Source organism: Canis lupus, chromosome 21 (genome assembly GCF_003254725.2).
Source record: "Canis lupus dingo isolate Sandy chromosome 21, ASM325472v2, whole genome shotgun sequence".
In the NCBI taxonomy this organism is placed as follows: domain Eukaryota; kingdom Metazoa; phylum Chordata; class Mammalia; order Carnivora; family Canidae; genus Canis; species Canis lupus.
Window position 1 is genome coordinate 13,654,290 of NC_064263.1, and position 20,717 is coordinate 13,675,006.

The following is a 20,717-nucleotide window of genomic DNA, read 5'->3' on the forward strand; positions in this document are numbered from 1 at the left end:
GTAGTGGTGGGGTTGATACAATGAAGTTTATGATGAAGTCAAATAGTTTTTGTGATGGGGATACTTGACCAAAGCAACTGGGAGGTTAAAGGGTTATTGTCATAGGATAAAGTGTCTAAATTTTATCTATTTCTCTTACTGGTGGTTGGGGGGTAGGTAGGAATAATGTGGTTTCTGGGTCCTGGCAATAATGATTTGACCATAGGAATAGGGACTCTAGTCAGGGACTTTGAGATCAAGATGTTTCAACACCATGAAGGTGTTGAAATTAACCAAGAAAAACTGAGTCAGGATTCAGCCAGAAAAAACTGATAAAGAGGAAAGGACCAGCAGGTCAGAAATGATTTCAGCAAGGAGAGGAAGGAGAAATAAAAGACTAATGATGACTGATAAAATGAGAGTGAGGTGTATGAGAATAAAAAAATGATGGTAGAAAGGAAGTGGTGTCCTCATGCCAAACTGCAGCAGCCAGTGGAATAGGATGTGTGGGGAAACTGTTGTCCATGGGTTAATACTTCTTACTGGAGAGAGTTATTGAACTAAAGATGGTAATAGTTGTCTACCTAAAGCAGCCCAGTGTGTGTTCTTTAAACTCATTTTTGTCTTGCAAAATCAGTATTGTTGATTTTCGTAGCTTAGTTGTTTTTCTGGCATCTGGAGTTGTGATTGAAGGGGTAGTAGCCCAGGGTAGAGTGGCTATTTATAATTAAGTGTAGGTAGAGAAAATCTACACCTGTTGGAAGTGATTACAACAAAAGGTTATGAACAACACTGTTTTGGAGTCTAATACAACTGGGTTTACATAATGGCCCTACCACCTATTAGTTCTCTGACCATAGACAGTCATATATAATCTCAATGAACCTAGAACTTCATCATCTATAAAATGGGAAAAGTATCTATATGATTTTTTGTGAGGATTTGAAAAACATACATCAAACCCTTAATATGGAGCCTGATGTTCATTGTGTACCTCTTACCTAGTGTTTTTGGTACCACTTTTGTAAAATCCTGGTTTATTTTGATACTGCTAATTTATTTCTTGTATCTTTAGAAATATCTAAGGCAATATTCTTTTTGGAAATTTTAACAATATTTTATTTAAAAACATGTCTTTTAAGTATCACATATTTTAATGGCTTACAAGTCATTGCTGTTTGAGTCATTAAATAAAATACTTTAAATAAAGCAGTGCTGACATGGCTTGAGTTCAGCCGCCATCATATCCTGTTTAGTGATTTGAGGCCAATGATTTCTTCTTTTTTTTCAATTAAAAAAAAAAATCTGTAGAACTGCCCCTTACATGTATGAGGATCAGATTATTTCCTCATGTGAAGAATATGCTATAAGTCTCACTTTTATTTTTATGTCTCATGTTTTTACACTTTTTTTTTTAGCTCCTTGATGTTGGATATAAAGCGTTTCCTGTTTTTGTCTTTTCTGTATGACTTTTGCTTGAGGTGTCAGGTTCAGTAATGACAAAAATGTGATGTTTCATAGCAGCTTGTTCTCTTTAAATAGAGAACCAGATGAGAGCTTAAAATGTAGATATAATAACAATTATTTCTTTTTTTAAAAAAACAGGGCTGATGGTGTTATGAGAACAATGAACACAGAAAAACTCCTAAAAACTGTACCAATTATTCAAAATCAAATGGATGCCCTTCTTGATTTTAATGTAAGTTGATTATACAAATGCTTTTATAAAAATTTAATATTTAAAAAATATAATTGGTCAGTCTTTATTCTCAAGTTTTCATAAACTCTAATTTTTTCATGTTAATATTCTGTTTGGCTCAGAATTTTCTATAAATGTGATTCCCCAATCAGATTACTTGGTATTTTTATGATTCTTTTTTTTAGATTTTCTCTCATTTCTTTGCTAGTGTTTCTGGAGCTCTAGAATTATAAGGGGGTAGATCTGAAAATCTGCTTTCTTTGATAATGGTTTTTGGTTTTAAAAATGTATACAGATTTTCTTCATGAATAGCCAATTTAATATTACACTTCTGTCTGCATTGTAGGACTCAAAGCATGTCAGTTATTAACAGATACAGGGAAGTTCAAGTACACTTGTACACCCTGCTTTATATATATATATAAAACACACATATGTGTGTGTGTGTGTGTGTGTGTATTGCTGAAGAGCATTGTGTTCCCTGGAATTTTTGTTTTAATGGCCATTATTTAAACCTAATTGCTAACTTTGTCATTTGTAATATGTTAGGTATTATAGCATTTTCAAGTCTGTTCTTTTGGGGAGCATCTATTTTTAGCTATTTTATTTTTTAGAGTTTATTAGAGCAAGTTAGTAATAAAATTGTGACAATTTCATGCTCAAATAGATTTTTTCTTTAACTTATACTATTAACTGGTAGTCTTTAAATTACTTGAGGACAGGGACCAGGTTTGCTTTTTCTCTGCTGTGTCTCCATTGTCACGAGTGTGTGGCACATAGAATGCATGTTCAGCAATCATTCAGTAAATGAATTCTATAGATGCTTCATAGACTAGAACAGGTTATTAAACTATGGTCTCTGCCGCCTGTTTTTATATGGCTTGTGAGCTAAGAATGATTTTTACATTTTTAAATGGTTGAAAACAATTTTAAAAAAGGAATATTTTTGACAGGTGAAAATTATATGAAATTTCAATTCAATTTCTGTGGTAATATTTTTAGAATATAGCCAGTCTCATTGGTTTACATATTGTCAATGGATGCTTTTCCCATGTAATAACGGAGTTGAGTAGTTGTGACAGAGACCATATGGCTTGCAAAATCTGAAATACTTACATTCAAGTCCTTTACAAAAAATGTTTGCTGATGCCTAGTGTGGAAAACATAGGGGACTGATGTAGCTACTGAGCTTTATTTTGGTTATTATTAGAGAGAGGGTCCAACCATGAAACTTTTTCACCTAATATGTTATGAATACTTTTATAAAACTGTGTGTGTGTTTTTTCTGTGTCTTTATTGTCCTTAATTACATGTAACAATTTACCTGATCTTCCAATTGACAGATTTAGAGTTTTTCTGATTTTTTAAATTCAGAAAATGAATGAGAAAAAAAACAGAAGGGGGATATACTAAATGCTATTTGTGTGTTAATGTTTATATACACATTTGTAAACCTAATTCTATAAAGTTAATGCCTAGAAAAATAATTTGGTGGATCAGACATTTAAATTTTTAGTAAATATTGCCTGCTTACATTAGAAAAGGATTAAGCCCAGTCACTTGTCAAATGGTGCCTGTTTTTCTTCCTCCTTTTGGCATTGAATAATAGCTTGGTTTTGATTATTCTGTACCTACTAGTCTAGTACTCTAGAAAGGATAGTTCAATAATTTATTATATGTTAATTTTCCTGATAAGTGAAGTCTTTTCAACATGTTATTAATCATAAGTATTTATTTTGTGAATTGTCTGTCATTTAGTTTACTATTGGGATTCCCTACAATGGAAATCAGCCTTGTTAGATATTTTGCAAATATTTACCAGTTTTGATATTTACCATTCAGTTTTGTGCTTATCTTTTTCTATACCTAAAAACAAGTTAATTGGCTCATCCTTTTGATTCATTTCTTGAGATAAAACTAAAGGTATTTCTTATATTCTTGATAGGTGCTGTTTTTTTTTTGTTATAGCATAATTCAGTAATATTCTTTATGTGTAAGGTACTGTGCTATTTATAATTATACTATATCATCAGTTCTCCTGTAATCATATGAAATAGAAATATTACCATAACCATTTTGAAGGTGAGTTTGTTTATAATATTGGGAAAAGGTGTATTTAAAAAAAATACGTTTCTTCTACCTAGCTTAGCTTTGTGCTAAGGTGATTGCCTAGGAATCTCAGAAGTTAAAGGATATTTCTGTTCTTTGTGAACTATTTCTGAGTTAAATTGAATGTTACAGAATTTTTGTTTGCTTGTGCCTTTTACATAAATCTAAACTCTTCAGATTTTTTAATACTATATGGATGTAACTCTGGTTGCAAGGAATAAATATCTTTTTCTCTAATACACCTAAATATTTGAATTACTGTATTTTCATTTGAGGGAAGTCATTGTCATTTAAAACATAAGATTAGCTCATCTTTTTTTTTTTTTTCTAATTTTTCCCCAGGTTAATAGTAATGAACTTACAAATGGGGTAATAAATGCTGCCTTCATGCTCCTGTTCAAAGATGCCATTAGACTGTTTGCAGCATATAATGAAGGAATTATTAACCTCTTGGGTAAATATTGCTATAGTTTATTTGTTTATTTTTTTTTTAATGTTTCTTTGAGAGAGAGCAAGCGAGTGAGCACAGGCCAGGGGGAGGGCAGAAGGACAGGGAGAAGCAGACTCCCCTCTGCACAGGGAGCCGGATGTGGAGCTTGATTCTAGGACCCTGGAATCATGACCTGAGTGGAAGGTAGATGCATAACTGACTGAGCCACCCAGGCGCCCCAGTATTGCTGTAGTTCAATAACATTTTATTCATTCATTCATTCATTCATTCATTCATTCATTCATTCATGAGAGACACACAGAGAGAAAGGCAGAGACATAGGCAGAGGGAGAAGCAGGCTCCATACAGGGAACCTGATGTGGGACTCGATCCTGGGACTCCAGGATCACTCCCTGAGCTGAAGGCAGATGCTTAATTGCTGAGCCACCCAGACATCCCACATTTTATTTTTTTATCTTGTGTCCTATGGATAAATAATATTGTCTGACTTGTTACTTAGAGCTATGTAACCACTTATTGGGATATTCATTGATATTATATTTCAATAAATTATAATAATTTATTTGGAGAAGAAATTTTTATACCTGGTTATCTATGTTAAGTAATTAAATACATATTTTTTATAATTAAAATGTTCAGCTGAATGAACTTTGTGTTTTTAATTTTTTTTTAAAGATTTACTCATTCATTTTGGAGAGAACGAGCATATAAGCGGGAGGAGGGGCCAAGGACGAAGGAGAGAGAGAAAGAATCCCCAAGCTGACTGCCCACTGAATAGGAAGCCCTATGCTGGGCTCTATCCCAGGGCCCTGAGTTCATGACCTGGGCTGAAGCCAAGACCCTGCTGCTCAACCGAATGAGCCATCCAGGCACCCTTAGATGAAGTTTGTTTTTAGATATATCTGTGTTTTTTTCCTTATCAGTTTTATTATTTTTAGAAATATGGAAAAAAAAATATGGGCTCCTGGGTGTCTCAGTGGTTGAGCATCTACCTTTTTTTTTTTTTTTTTAAGATTTTATTTATTCATGAGAGACACACACAGAGAGAGAGAGAGAGAGAGGCAGAGATACAGGCAAAGGGAGAAGCAGGCTCCATGCAGGGAACCTGACGCGGAACTTGATCCCGGGTCTCCAGGATCACGCCCTGGGCTGAAGGTGGCGCTAAACCGCTGAGCCTCCTGGGCTGCCAGAGCATCTACCTTTGGCTCAGGTTGTGATCCCAGGGTCCTGTGATCAAGTCCCACAATCAGGCTCCCCACAGGGAGCCTACATCTCTCTCTTCCTATGTCTCTGCCTCTCTGTGTCTCTCATGAATAAATAAAATCATAAAAAAAAAAAAATTCTGGGCACCCAGGTGGCTCAGTTAGTTAATTAAGCATCTGCTTTCAGCTCAGGTCATGATCCCAGGGTGCTGGAATTGAGTTCCGCATCAGGCTCCTACAGCCTGTTTCTCCCTCTCCCTGACACTCCCCCTGCTTGTGCTCACTTTTCTCTTCCCCCTCCCCCTATCAAATAAATAAAAATCTTGAAAAAAAAAAAGTGAAAGAAATATAAAAATCCTTTAAAATTAAGTTGGAGTTTTTTCTCTCCCAGAAGAATCTTACTTCCTCGCAATTTACGCCATGAAGAATTTTAATTATAAAATAGATTTTTTTCTAAGCCTAATTTTAAAATTGATAATTGTTTTAAATTCATTAAATATTTAGTTTTTAGGATGCCCTTTATTTTTGAGGCATTTTAAAATTGTATGTATTTATTATTTATAAAATGCAGTTAATTTTGCCTAGAAATGATCATTTTTTTCCTGTGGGACTTAGATATAATAGACAAATAATAGTCTGGAAAGGGTGCCTAAGTGTCAAGTATCAGATATCAAATGTGTTCACTCCAGTGTGCTTGTTCTCCCTTGTCTCCCCATTTAATAGGCTTATTAGGAATGCTTTAATGTGTGAAAATAGGGAAATTTGGCTTATTTTTTGCACAAGTAAAAGAAGGTTTTCTACACAGTTTTCGAAGTCAGTCTTAATACCCTATGATTAGTATAAATAAAGCTCTTTATTGCTATTTATGTAAGTTTAAGTGAGCTTTCCAAGTGACATTTGGACATGTTAAAGTTGCCATCTTTGTTAATATATTATTAGTAAGAATATCCGGAAGTAGAAGTTACTGCTGTTTTAAATGGAGAGAAGTATATGTTAACAAAATGCAAATTATACTTAGGGAATTGATGGGGGAAGAAATATAGAACAAACTAGTAATATGAATGTAGTCAAATAATTTTTCTATTTTAATATAATAGCATTTCTGTTTTAATTTGCTTTAAATGTCTTAAGCTATTTGAACACTGATATTTTTCCTGTAGGGTGAGTGTGTTCTCTGAGACACCTCTGTGATTTCTTTGGAGCTGTTATTTAAACCTTTTCCCTTTTGAGTGTTCTGTTTTGATGTGAATAAAAGTATTTTTACATTTACTTTGGCAGAAAAATATTTTGATATGAAAAAGAACCAGTGCAAAGAAGGTCTTGACATCTATAAGAAGTTCCTGACTAGGATGACAAGAATCTCAGAGTTTCTCAAAGTTGCAGAAGTAAGCTGCCTTTAAGTAGATTTGTCTTCTAACTTGTTAAAGAAATATAGCATCATCCAAATGAAAGAAACGTCGTAAATATAATGAAGTATATATTCAGACATATATATCCATGTTGTATTGAATTCTTTGTTATGGTATGAGTATGATGTGATATTGAATAAGATATGTCCTGTATATTTAATTCAATATTGAATATTGAAAGGTAATCTATTTTTAAATAGTTTATTTCTCTATAAAATCGGGTAGGTGGCATATAATGGTGGCAGAGATTTTTATGTTTGGCGTTAGCTATATATTTTAGCATATTTATCCTTTTATGTGGTAGAGAATATTCAGTGAGTACTTATCTTTTTCCTCCAGTGAGACTTGCAACTACAGTCACATGGTTCACCATGCTTTGTTTCCCTACAGAGGTGTATTTAGTGTATTTATTATCATTGATTATGAAAACCATGAATGTAGGTTATAGGATAATTTTATAAATCTGTTTAAAAAATGATTTTCTGACATTGTCATAGAAGGCACTTACGTTTTGGTAATGCTTGCAGACATTATCTTGCTTCCACAGAGGCAACTCTCAAAAGTGTTTTTCTTTGTTTTCCCTTTCTCTCCCCTCTACTCATCACCAGTAGAGATGTCTAGCTAGGATAATTCTGACTAGGCTGTAATTGATCAATTATATCAAAGTAGTTAATTTGGCCAGCAAGTTGGTGATTGTAGCTCTATTACCATAGTGATATTTCATTCTAACAGGATGGTGAGAACTTTGAAGAAAATAACTTTACGTTAGCTATTTTATGAAGTCTACTGGAGTTTATATTGGATTTAAAGTATCTCTCAAGGAGAAATCAATGCCCGCCCCCCCCCCCCATTTCTTTTGCATCAGTCATATACTAAAACCAGAAGGTAGTGTTTATACTATGTTTCCAGTAAATTGTTTAAATGTCTTAATTTGTTGATTTTTCACCTTAGCTTATGTTCTTTACATTTAATAGTTCCTGGCTTAAGTTTTAAGCCTTTATTTACCTCCAGTTCTTCTAGTCTGAAATGAAATAGACCTCTGCTTCATATGATGTGAGAAATAAAATATTATTTCATGAGACTGTTTTTGGGCTTGCAATTTCATTATGAGACCTTAGTCCTTGGATTAAAGGCACAAGTAACCTTTCAAATGTGTTTGGAGGGGACTCATGTATCACTTAGTGATTAGCTATTAAGATCTTAGCATGAATTGTTACATCAAATTTTCTGATACCATTCTGGGACTGGCCCTTGAGAGATTGAGAAAAGGAAGAGAGAATAAGAATAGATAGAAAATGAAACATAGCATGGCACCTGGGTAGCTCACTGATTGAGCATCTGCCTTTGGCTTAGGTCGTGATCCCAGGAGCTAGGGATCAGGTCCCGCAATTGGGCTCCCTGTGAGGAATCTGCTTCTCCCTGTGCCTGTGTCTCTGCCTCTCTGTGTGTCTTTCATGGATAAATAAATAAAATCTTAAAAGAAAAGGAAGTGAAACATAGCTACAGTGAGGGGAAATATTTTTTTAATTCGGGTGCTAAAAAAAGTAAGAATGGTTTTTATCATTTTGCCTAGTGCCTGAACATCATGAGAGTGTGCTGGAATTGTCTTGTGTTGATAGATATATCTTGGTTGGAGATCATTTGGTGTTTGTATAAAACTTGGCCTACTTGTGTAACATAGGTTTTAAAAATTGTTATCTGTGGTGATTGCCAGGAAAAGCATTCTTTATGGAGAAAGACAAAGTGATTGTCATCAGGTTTGTTCCTTAACTTCTTTTAATGCCTCAGAGAACTTGTTCGTGGTCAGCCTTTCTTTTTCTTGCCATAGTGTTTTTGTAAAACATAAAAGTGATGAATTTTTCAGATTGTAACAAGGTAGCTTAAAAAGGTGCTTAGAAGATGTAAAGATGGTAACTTAATAGTTCTTATTGAATTTCCTAACTCTAGTTCTTTTCCTTTTATGACTTTTAGAGCCATTAAAGAACAGCCCTTGGAAATACTGAATGATACCTCTGGAGATTAAATATTCTTCTCCTTTTAAAGATATCTAGAATATTATTCAGAGTACTAGCCATAAGTTTCATTTTCTAAATTTTATTTATAATGCTTTATTATAATTTTGTTCATTAAATACAATGCTGCTGCTTCTTACAGCAAGTTGGAATTGACAGAGGTGATATACCAGACCTTTCACAGGTAAGCATATTGCTATTCTATCAATTCACTGGCTGCTATCTTTCACTGTATTGCTAGGTGTGAAGGGTACAAAGATGAATAATACCCAGCTTCTACTGTCAAGATCAGTAATTTTTCTTGACAGATTTTAACATGATATATTGCTGACTTTTCTAACATTATGATCTCTTCATCTCTTAGGTTGGTAGAGCTAGCCACTACTAGAGCATTCCTTTAGTTTCTTTCCTTTAGTCTCTCCAATTGAAAGCCCAATTTTAATTCATGGTAGTTAAATATCTAGACTTTCAGGTCAGATATACATTAGACACTATGTTGGCTCCTGATATATATCAGATATGTGATCTTGGGCAAATTATTAAATTTTCACTCTCAGGTTGTTCATTTATAAAATGAATATATAATATTAGTGTCTTCCTCATAGACTCAGTAATTACATACAAGGTAGCTAGCAAGGTGCCTTTGTGCCACAATACATTTTTAAATGTTAATCACTTCAACAACATTCTCCTCATCATCTCTGACAAGAGCTCTTGGAAGTCTTAGGCATTTTGTTGAGATTAGGGAGTAGTGCCCATGTGTTCTCAGTTCAACATAGAAGTTAATGTTATAATCTAATATTTCTGGTTTTCATTGGTTTTTATGTATCTTTCTTATACTAAGGTCTTGTATATAGAGAGAAAATACAAAATGAAGGAAATTGTTTAAGTCCTAATTGGTAGAGAGATTTAGATTCCTATAATCCAATAACTCTTTATTTCAAATCCTGTAGATAACATGGGGCAAGTAAATGCCACTGATGCATTTGCTTCACTCAAAGATAGTGACAGTTCCTTTTCAGCTCCCTGAAATGGTTGTCTTTTGAAAGTAATTAGATAAGATTTGATATACAGCCTTCACAGTCCAGTCTTTGTTTTTTAAAACAAAAACTGAGCTAAATATCTATTTCAATAGAATTTGGTAACTGTAAACATTTGTGTTAATCAGCACACCATTCAGTATATAGATCAGTTCCATCATGCCAATTCTCAGGTCCCCTTCTGGTCACTCCCTAGTCCTCTCCATAAATCACTGTTTTGATTTCTAATGGCATAATTTTATCAGATCGTGAATGTAATATCTATATTATAAGTCATGCAAGTATTTTTTTAAATCTGGCTTCTTTAATTAATATAATTAATTATTAATTAATAATTTAATTGTGTTTTGAGCTCTGTCCATCTATTGAATGTATTGTTAATTCATCCTTTATTGTTAAATAGTATTCCATTTTGCGACTTCACTACAGTTTTGTTTATCCATTCCCATATGTTAGACTTTGGGATTATTTGTAGTTTCTTACTATTGTAAGTAAAGCTGCTTAAAACATTCTTAAACAAGTCTTTTCTTGTAGAGATAGGTTTTTATGTCTCTTGGTAAATAATTCAGAATGGAATTGGATAGTTAAACCAGATATATTTTTAACTTCATAAAAAGAAAATTTAGATCCTTTTTCAAGGATCTGAAAATTCAGATCCTTTTTCAAGGTGGATGAATTTTGACCAGCATTGTATGAATTCCATTTGTTCATATCCTCATCAATGTTTGATGTTGCTAGTCTATTTAACTTTAGCAATTCTAGTGGGTAAGAAATTATATCTCATTTGCATTCTCTTGATGCTGGTCTGTAGTTTTAATTATCACTATTCAGAAATAATGTTTGCATACTTTCAGTTACTCAGCAAATATTTATTAATTGCCAGGAACGTGCCCAACAATATATGTCTAGCTTTTAGGAGTATGTTTTTATTTAAAATTCCAATAAGTTAAATATTTAAAAAATTACTTGCAGGAGCCTCTTAATATTTCATGTTTCTCTAGTGTCAGTTTTTTTAAATTAAATTTTTAATTTAAATTCAGTTTGCCAACATACAGTACAACACTCAGTGCTCATCCGTCAAGTGTCCTCCTTAGTTTCTGCCACCCAGTTACCCCATCACCCATGTAGTCTCAATTTTTATATATTTTTTTATGTTTATTAATGCCCCTTACTAGGTGATGCTTATGTAATAAAAATACTGTTATTCTTTGGTAGGTAAAACTCCACTGTTGATTAGTTCATAAGGAATATACCTATTTTTGTTACTCTCATATGTTAGATGACAGTATTTTTTTGACGAGTTATCTAATTATTGTGAAAATCTTAACTGTTTGTACAATTTTAGGCCCCCAGCAGTCTTCTTGATGCTTTGGAACAACATTTAGCTTCCTTGGAAGGAAAGAAAATCAAAGATTCTACAGCTGCAAGCAGGTACATTATTCTTTGTGGGGCAAAGAGCAGGAGTGATGTTTCTGAGAGAGTTGTTGAATCCAGCTTTAATTCCAAGTTATTTAACTTCCCCTTATCTTGATTTAATCATTTATAGAATGGGCTTAATAGCATCTGCCTCATAAAGTTGCTGCCAAGGATTAAATGGGGTTAATACATATAAGTTCTTGGAATAGTTTCTGGTCTTCCAATAGATGTCAGCATCTCTTAAAATAATAACACTGACTCCTTGGTTTGCAATTGTGTTCATAGTGTCAGTATTTCTTTTAAAGGTGGTAATGCATTAATTCACATCCTCTCTTATACCTTTTTACAAACTGATTGACCCTCACTATAGCCTAGTGACATGTAGACAGTAGTAATTCTGAGACTCAAACCTACAATGTCTGACATCAAATTTCATCATCTTTTTCAAAATCCAATTCACATGGGTTAATTATTGATGTATTTTAATCAGTCTGCTTGGCTTTGAGCTCATCTGCAAGACTAAAAACCAGTTAACCTAGCTCATCTCATATTGACTTTGGAACATGAGTTTTGTGTTGGGTGGTGACTTGAGTAATTCTCATGGTTTTTATGAAGATTTTCTCTATTTTAACAGTATGAAAAAATATTTGTGTAAAATATTTATAATGAGAACTTAACTTTTTTTTTTGAGAACCTAACTTTTCTTTAGACTTTTTGATTGTTTCAGAATTTTTTTTTTGTGGCAACAAAATTTAAGTAATTTTTAAAGGAAATGTTATTACTGGATTTTAGTAATTTTTAATTCCAAATTTGTTCTTTGAACTTTCTAGTAGGTTTTTAGAAGCATAAGCCAAATTATTAGGTTTTTAGAAGCATAAGCCAAATTATACGGCTTATTTGAGAAAGTAATGAAAAATATAGCCAAGTAGTTCAGGTACATTGGTTTAATAACTTCACAATAATAACTTCAATTCTCATAAAATTTACTGGGTTTCTTGCATTTCTATCACAACTATATTACTCTTCCTTTGTCTTCTGAGTTGTATGTTTATAAAATTGATTTTACATAAAATTTGAACAGTTTTGCCACTTTTATACTTACGGTAGAAATTAATGATGTTTGGTATATGATAAAAGGAAAATGAATAAAGGTCACTGAGTAGTTCTTCCGGTTAGAACTCTTTATAGCATGTGTTTATGTTGCTTAGAATCGACATTTGGGAATTTAATGGATAAGGTTTTGATGTATAAGGGAAAGGAGGTGATTTGCTGTCAATCTGCCAGTGAGATGATGCATTGTGCATATGTGTGATGTGTTTGAAAAGGAAATTCTAGTTCGGCAAAAGGGTAGCAGATAGAAAGGAGGTATGTCAGGTGGACTAATGACTGAAATAAACTTGATCTTCCTTTGAAGGAACCCATGTTCCTCTGGGAACAACACGTCTTTGGGTGTTTTTATAAGGGAACCATACCTAGACATATTAATTATTACTAGTTCTCATGTTTTAATGTTCCTGTAGTAGTAACTGCCAAAACCTAGGCTGTAAATTAGCAGAGTAATTTACTGTGAGAAACTCAATACATTTTATCCAGTAGGGATTTTTTAGGAACACATGAGGTCTTTTCTAATCGGATTGGTTCCCTCCCTTGGGACTTGGAAGAAGCAGTGTCCCTTACCATTATTGTGAACCCTTTCCAAAGTCTAATAGTTTAGAAAGCAGTGAATGTATAAATTAGCTAATGGCTAATAATCCTGTGTCCTTGGGTAGAATATTTCGTCTGAAGTACTGATTTTTGCTCTGTAAGGTAAGTTCATAATTGTAGTGCTTATCTTTGGCCATGTTGCCAGACCATTTCATAACGGGGTTGCAAAGAGCCAAATTACCTTTGTTCAATTACCTAGGGCGACAACACTTTCCAACGCAGTCTCTTCCCTGGCAAGCACTGGCCTGTCTCTAACCAAAGTGGATGAAAGGGAAAAGCAGGCAGCATTAGAGGAAGAACAGGCTCGTTTAAAAGCTTTAAAGGTAGGTGCTTGTTTGCGTTCTCCTTACTGGGAAAAACAACAAATATAGATGTTCATCAAGTAATTGGGGCCTCTTAATAGACTAACAGAATTGAATGTTTAGTAATCCAAATGGAGTTGAAGCTCAGTAATAGTCTGATCTTTCATTCTGACATTGAATGACTGATGAAACAGTGAATAGCTTTCTGCTATCAGAATAAAATTGGAATGTGCTTTTTTTCAAGGCCTTACAACAAATGTGCTTTCTGGATTTCTTAAGCTAGTCCCCTTTCTCAACAGGAACAGCGCCTAAAAGAACTTGCAAAGAAACCTCATACCTCTTTAACAACTGCAGCCTCTCCTGTATCCACCTCAGCAGGGGGTATAATGACTGCACCAGCCATTGACATCTTTTCTACCCCTAGTTCTTCTAACAGGTAGGTAGAGGAGATAAAGATTACCTTACATACATAGCTCTAAAGATTTCTCAGAAATGTTACACAGCTTTTCAGATTTAGTGTATGATTTTGTATTCATAAATTCACACAAAGGAAGTGGTGATAGTGGTATAATTAAGAGTTTATATTTTGCATATTTAGGAAACCAAAGATGGCTGAATTACAAATTTATACTATTTAGAATGTAGTTTCATTTATGTGTGTGGATATATAATCTGTTTCGTAGTATCCTTTCATTGGATATTAAATGTCTTACTTGTCAGTTTCCAGCTGTTAAACTCAGTAATCTGGAGCATAGTTAGATAGTTGCCAGATTTCTGTGGCATTAAAGCCTACCAGACCAACTTCAATAATTTTGTTGCATAATTGAAGCTACTTATCAATGGAACTTACTATTTCCAGGCAAATTAGATTAATTGACTTTTTCTAAATTTGTCCTTTTACCGCAGAGTAGTTAAAGGCTAAGTTTGGAAGTCAGATTCTGGTTTGAATCTTGGCTCTGTTATTTCTTAATTAAAAAAAAAAAAAAAAACCTGTTTCCAAATAAGATGTATAGTATGGCACAAATTGAGTGGTTCTCAATCTTTATTAAGCATCAGAATCACCTGGAGAGTATCTGAAGCCATAGATCTGAGCGTCACTCCCAGAGTTTCTGATTCAGTAGGTATAGGGCAAGGCCCAAGATTTTTCATTTCCAGTGAATTCCCAGATTGCTAGTATAGGATTTTAATACCATGCTTAATTAAATTAGCACATGGTAAATGGTCCATAGAGAAGGATAGGGTTTTCTTTGATTTTGTTGTTGCTGTTTATTGTATTAACTCCTCCTTAAAGGTCTTCCCTCCCACCTACTGAGTCCTGTCACAGCTCAGTGTAACTTTTACTCAGTCGCTACCTCTTCCCTAAAGTCTTTAGTAGATGTTTGTTGAACTTAATAGTTTTTCCTTCAGCTGTATAATTTTTTTTCTTGTTTATTTTGTTTGGTTTTTTTTGTATACTACCTTTTAGAACATTGAACCAGTGAAATGTCCCTACTTCGGGACCTTGTAAAGAAGTCTATCTTAGGAGAGAGAAATGGAAAAGATGTTTGAGAATGGAACAAGTTATTAGATAAAGAACTACTTTGACTGTGTTTCATTTCACTTAATACATGACCTCAAAGTATTTACCTTTTTAATTGTAATTGAGGACAAATCTTACAGCCTATTATAAAATATTTCTTGCCTATTCTGTTTTTTTTTCCTCAGCACTAAAAGCATTTGTATTCTTATTTATCTATTAAAACTTTTTTTACGTCTAAAAGACATTTTGTTTTTGAGTAAGTTAAAACTATCTGTGCTATAGTACACACAATGCTTCAATCATGGAAACTCTGGGATCTTTTTCTGAATTGTTATTCCTTGATCACATAAAAGGTATAAGTGGTGCGCCCCTCCCTCCCAGTTGTGTAAGGGGGTTGGTGGCTCTGTTATAAGTTTATATCATACATACATGTGTAACTTTTTCCTGTATTGTTGGTATGTTTGGATATTGAAGAAAAGAAGTGAGTTTGACAGATATTTTACTTTGTTAGGGGCATTAATATTACAAATGTAATTGACATTTTTTGAAGATGAAAAGTAAGAAAACAAATTTCCTTAAAATTAAAATTACCATGATGATTTATATTTCAGTTCATTTCAGTAAGGAAATTAGTATTTTCCTGGGGGACTCACTAATTTTTCCAGAAGGGCTATAATTACTTGAATCCTGTATAAACTTAAAATATAGTACTTGAATATTTTTTTCCAACCCTCCTTAGAAATATGCTGTTATAAATAAAAAATACTATTATGTATATATAAAGGGTATGCAACTGTTATTTTGCTGAAACTGTTCCTTCTTTTGAGGTTTACATTATTGGGGCCTTTTCTCACTTTTAATGTTTTGATTCAGTGGGCAGGAGAAAGGGAATGGCTGATATAGCAATATTTACCTAATAAATCAGTGATCTTTTCAAAATATTTTCCTAGCACATCAAAACTACCAAATGATCTGCTTGATTTGCAACAGCCAACTTTTCACCCGTCTGTACTTCCTATGTCAACTGCTTCTCAGGTAGCAAGTACATGGGGAGGTAAGCATTAATGAATTCTGTCTTATATGTTGTATAGGCCTTTCCCCTTCCCTTTCTGTAGTGTTTCATTTATTTGTGTTTTTTGGTCACACTTGATACATGAGAACTTGAAAATTACTAAAATGGCAATAAGGTCACTTTGTTCCTGAAGACATTTTCATGTGTTTGTAAATGTAATTTTAGAATTTTCTGTTCAATTATGAAATGAAGTTTTAATGAAGGTGAAGAGGAAGGACCCAGTCAGTGTATGCTGAAGTGTGAAATCATTCTTTCAATGTTAAATCTCTGTTGCATAATCAGAAAATGCCTAAGGGTTATTTTGTTTTTGGTATAGAAAAAAAGTGACTTATGGAGAAAGAAAACTCCTGTCAGGTAAATATATGATGAGGTTCTAATAAAACTCATATGGTATTACCAAGCCGTGAACTATGTTCTAACCAGGAATGTCATGACAATCTTTATGCTACTTGTATTCAAAACTTGTGTTTAGTTCAGACCTATAGGATTTTCATATTCAAATAATTTTCCCCGAATAGCAACCAGGAATGTTTGCTGCCTGGAGTAGTTCTTTGATCTTAACGTGACAATATCATGATCATTGACATGGTATCTTTGAGGGATTGAACCTAGTCCCTGTCAATTTTTAACCAGTTTTGCTTAGACATACATATAGTATGTTTTCAAGTTATTTTATTTGGTTGTTTTTGGTGCTTCCGTTTTTATATATGTATTATTTTACAAATGCTCAAAAATTATTTGGGAGAAAGGGGATATATTCTGAGTAAGGATACCGTCTACAGAAAAATAGAGAATGGCAAGCTACCTTAAAATTTTTATTGGCTCACATGTAAAATTTGAATCAATCAGCTTACCTCTCATAGCAAGATAAATTAATTGTTCTAGTGAATGTTTATGTTAATATGAATTAAACTTGTTTCATCTATATTTTAATGATTCAAATTTCAAGAACATTTTTTCATTATTTTTTATAGTTCCTTGTTGAGGCTCTATTTAGTATAATAGAATGTAATCTCTGTGAAGGCAGGAGTTTTAGAATATTCTGTTCAATCCTATATTATCATTGCCTAGGACATTTTGACTTTTAGTAAGTTTGTTGAATGAGTAGATACTTTCTTTTTCCCTGGACAGGTTATTTCTGGTTCAAGATACGACAGGGAACAGGAATAGTGAGACACTAGAACACTAGATTTGTAGACTAATTTTGTGAGCCATGACTTGATTTAAAAACTGACTTCGAAGGTTAGTTTAATTTAGCTAAATCTTAAGATCTCAGAGTTGATTTCTAAAAATGGTAAGCTAGTTTAAAGTCAGTAAATATTTTAGAATGATCTGAATGCAATGTAGATACCAAATTAAGGTTAAGAAAGTAATTTTTTTAAAGATCCTAATGATTAGTCCTAATTTTAGGATTTTTAATCTGTCAAAATTTACATAGTTATTTTCTGCTTATTGTGAACTGTTTTAGAAAAGCTTAGTAGAATTGACATGACCATTTAAGCAGTTTTAGCTTGCTTCCCTCCCTTAAAAAAAATAGATTACAATGTAGTTGTTTTTCTAAATGAATGAGAAATTTTACAGAAGACTTAGTGACAACTAATACATTTCAAAGAAACTGAACTGTGAGGTTGTTTTGTTTGGACACCATATCTAGTTAATTCTAATAATGACAAATTAAAGTTTAGACATAGGATTATTGAACTCAGATGAAGCAGATAGACTATATTGTGGAAGAATAATTTCAGCCTGTAAGAGTTGTTTAATGTCCTGTTAGAAGAACTCATCTCATAGCAGTCTGTGTGATAATACAGTATGTTGGAATATACTTAATCATGTCTTATTTTTCTGTTTTAGGTTGTTTTGCTCTTTGTACTATTTCCATCAAAATTCCCTTCATATTTTAACATTTAGGCGTGCTGTGTACAAGTGAGACTGTTAAAAGTATTAAAAATACAGGTCAAGTAACAGTAGGAGCAGAGGCTGTAGCAGTTGACTATTATTTTCCTAAAAGCTTATCATTTTATATGAGGAAGAGACAGTAATGTTTACTATGAACCTCTCAATTTAAGAATTAAATCTTATTTTGACTTCCGTATAAAGCTATTTGGTTTCTGAGCTGGTGATAATTTCAGTTTTGACTTCTGCATAATTGGAAAGCTGAAGAGTGTTTTAAGTCAAGAACTTTGAGTACTTCCTAATTCAATCAGTATATTTTTTATATCTAGGACATTCAGATTAAGATTTTTTACTTTATTTTTGAAATTAAAGTTAGGCTAAGATAAATCATATAAATAGAAAGTTTTGATGATAATAAAGTGTTAAAGTGTTTTGTTGTTTTTGGGTTTTGTTTTGTTTTGGGAATTAACCATTTTCCTAAACATTTAAAATAACATTTTATGTCACGCTGCTTTTATAGCATGTGGCACCCCAAAGGTATGAGTTTTTGGTAATCCTAATATCTTATTTTGTTTGTCTTGCTTTCATATGCTAAAATGGTTTTTAATAGCAGAGTTCATCTTTTTTAAAACAGATTTTGTGTTATTTTAGTTCTTACCATAAGCACTACAGATAATGTGTATTCCCAGTCACAGATAAATCGATGTTGAGTTAAAGTGAAGTAAGGTTTGCATGTTTATGTAAGAGGCATTTAAGATACCACCTAAAAATGAATGTGAAATAGAGAACACAAGCTCTTCTGTTCCCTTCATTGGATTATTAATGAGCCTTTGATTTTTTAAGAAATGGTCTGGAGTCTGAATAAGCAGTTCATGTTGAATACTAAGATGTACGAAGATTTAAGTTTATATCACCTTTAAAACTTTGTGTTGTAGCAAATCTAAAAATGTACAATATTATCAGCTCAGTACACTGATATATATCTTAAGCAAGATTTCAAAATTTAATTCAGGCACAAAAGAATTATTCATTCTGAAGTTTAAGCTGCTTTGCTTTCAGCTGGCATGAAACATGTAGCACTTTAGTGAAAAACTCAATTGTCTCTGAGTAAATGTAGGTACCCAGTATTTAGGACCTCAGCACTATAATATAACTGTTTTAATCTTCAGTTGTTTTAGATTATTATTTTTTTTTTACTATTGTAACATAAAATTAAACTTTCAAATGAATAATGATAAAAATAATGGAAGAAACCAATTTTTAAAAAAGGTTAAGGAAGTTAGAGTAGTTACCAATCTAGTGAATAAAGTTTAAGTTGGAATAGCTGGAACATTATTATTTTTTTTATCTTAATGAATTTGTTTTTATTCTTGGTAGGTATAGTATCCACTAACAGAATAACATCTGTATTAATCTGTAATATTTTGTCAAGTAGATTAAGAACTGTTTTTTCTTAGTGTCTGATGGACCTAAGTACAGATGCGCTTGCATATTTCTGCATATTCTTCTCTGGGCTGTTTCATATAATGGAAAATGATTGATACTAAGTACTTAGATAAAACTTATTCATTCATCAGAGTGGCAGATAACTAATGACCTTTCCCAAACATGTCTTTTCTCATAAACTACTAGATCTTTAGTTTAAAAAAAAAAAAATGTTTTTTTTTTTTTGTTTTTTTTTTTAATGACTTCTCTCATGGCTTCTTCTGCTTGAAAAACTAGAGATGTTTTGGGTGCAGCAATTATAATGTACTTTAAAAACTTCATGCCACGATTCAGTATGTACTTTCAATGAATTGATCAACTCTAACATGTTCTTATGCAAAAAGGAGTTTAGAGTGGTCATCATTACATTTTTTTATTTACATTTTTATTTAGTATAAAAAACCAATTTCTCAAAAACCATTTTTTTATTTACATTTTATTTTAGTATAAAAAACCAATTTCTTATCTGTTTTCTGCTTCTTATTTCTCAGTTACTTTCTTAGATTCTTTTTCCCCATTCCATTTATTGAAGCAGAGGGATGGGAAAGATTTTAAACATGATCATTTGAGTTTGAATATTATATCCGTGAATTTTGATACATTTGTAGGACTTTATTTTGGGGTATGAATTGATGTTCCATAGGAATGCTTAATTCCTAAAAAAAGGTCCTGTGTGATATAAAAAGGAAAGTTTTTTAAAAAGATTCTATATAAGTCAGTGACCTCAATATTTTCTTGATGCTTCCCTTTTTTAAACAGTTGTAGGATTTGTGGAGCATTTGCTTTAAATTTATTGACTTTAGGGGGAAGTGTGCTTGTAGTGAATTAGCTGGTCCTGAGGCTATTTCTTTCCTCTTACTGTTTCATCATACAGTTTAGAGTAAGATACATGGCTTAATACTATATTGTTAAGTGAGAATCATAAACTAGAGTAGGCAAGAACAGACTGCTGGTTAAAAGTACAGAACTTACAGGTTCAAAGTGTTTTACTGCTAATGATGAATGGCTTTCAGTCATTGGAATGATGATTATCTTGAATGAAGTATAGGTAACAATAAATATCTGATTCTAAAATAACTTTAAAAGTGGGATCTAATAATAATACATATTTGGCCATCCTAATATGGAACATTACTTTTGTTATTCCGTTAGCAAATCATTTAAAGCCATAATGATTTGGCTTTAGAACTCTTAATTGGCTCTTCAGAGTAGTTCCCAGTATACTAAATGGCCTCCAGGCTTTTGTGTCTGTTCTTACTTTTTCTAAAATTCCTTTTCCTGTTTCTAAATCATTAGACCGTTTCTTCCTCTTTTTTTTATTTCCTACCTCTGAACCTATATAATACCTGCACGTTAGAAATAGCACTTTACCCCTAATTCTCTGTTTTTTGAAATTTTACATATACCACACACATATTGGTT

At 32.7% G+C, this 20,717-nt stretch overlaps 1 protein-coding gene across 22 annotated transcripts in view; it reads left to right on the forward strand.

The window, feature by feature from the left end:
* Window positions 1-20,717, forward strand: part of PICALM (phosphatidylinositol binding clathrin assembly protein) — a 102,165-nt gene that overhangs the window by 47,571 nt on the left and 33,877 nt on the right. For all 22 annotated transcript variants that reach the window (XM_025419386.3, XM_025419385.3, XM_025419388.3 and 19 more), the window contains exons 5-12: window positions 1,585-1,678; window positions 4,130-4,241; window positions 6,719-6,825; window positions 9,004-9,045; window positions 11,247-11,332; window positions 13,221-13,344; window positions 13,623-13,759; window positions 15,793-15,896. In XM_025419386.3, the coding sequence (XP_025275171.1) occupies window positions 1,585-1,678; window positions 4,130-4,241; window positions 6,719-6,825; window positions 9,004-9,045; window positions 11,247-11,332; window positions 13,221-13,344; window positions 13,623-13,759; window positions 15,793-15,896 (806 nt within the window). The remainder of the gene's footprint in view (window positions 1-1,584; window positions 1,679-4,129; window positions 4,242-6,718; window positions 6,826-9,003; window positions 9,046-11,246; window positions 11,333-13,220; window positions 13,345-13,622; window positions 13,760-15,792; window positions 15,897-20,717) is intronic.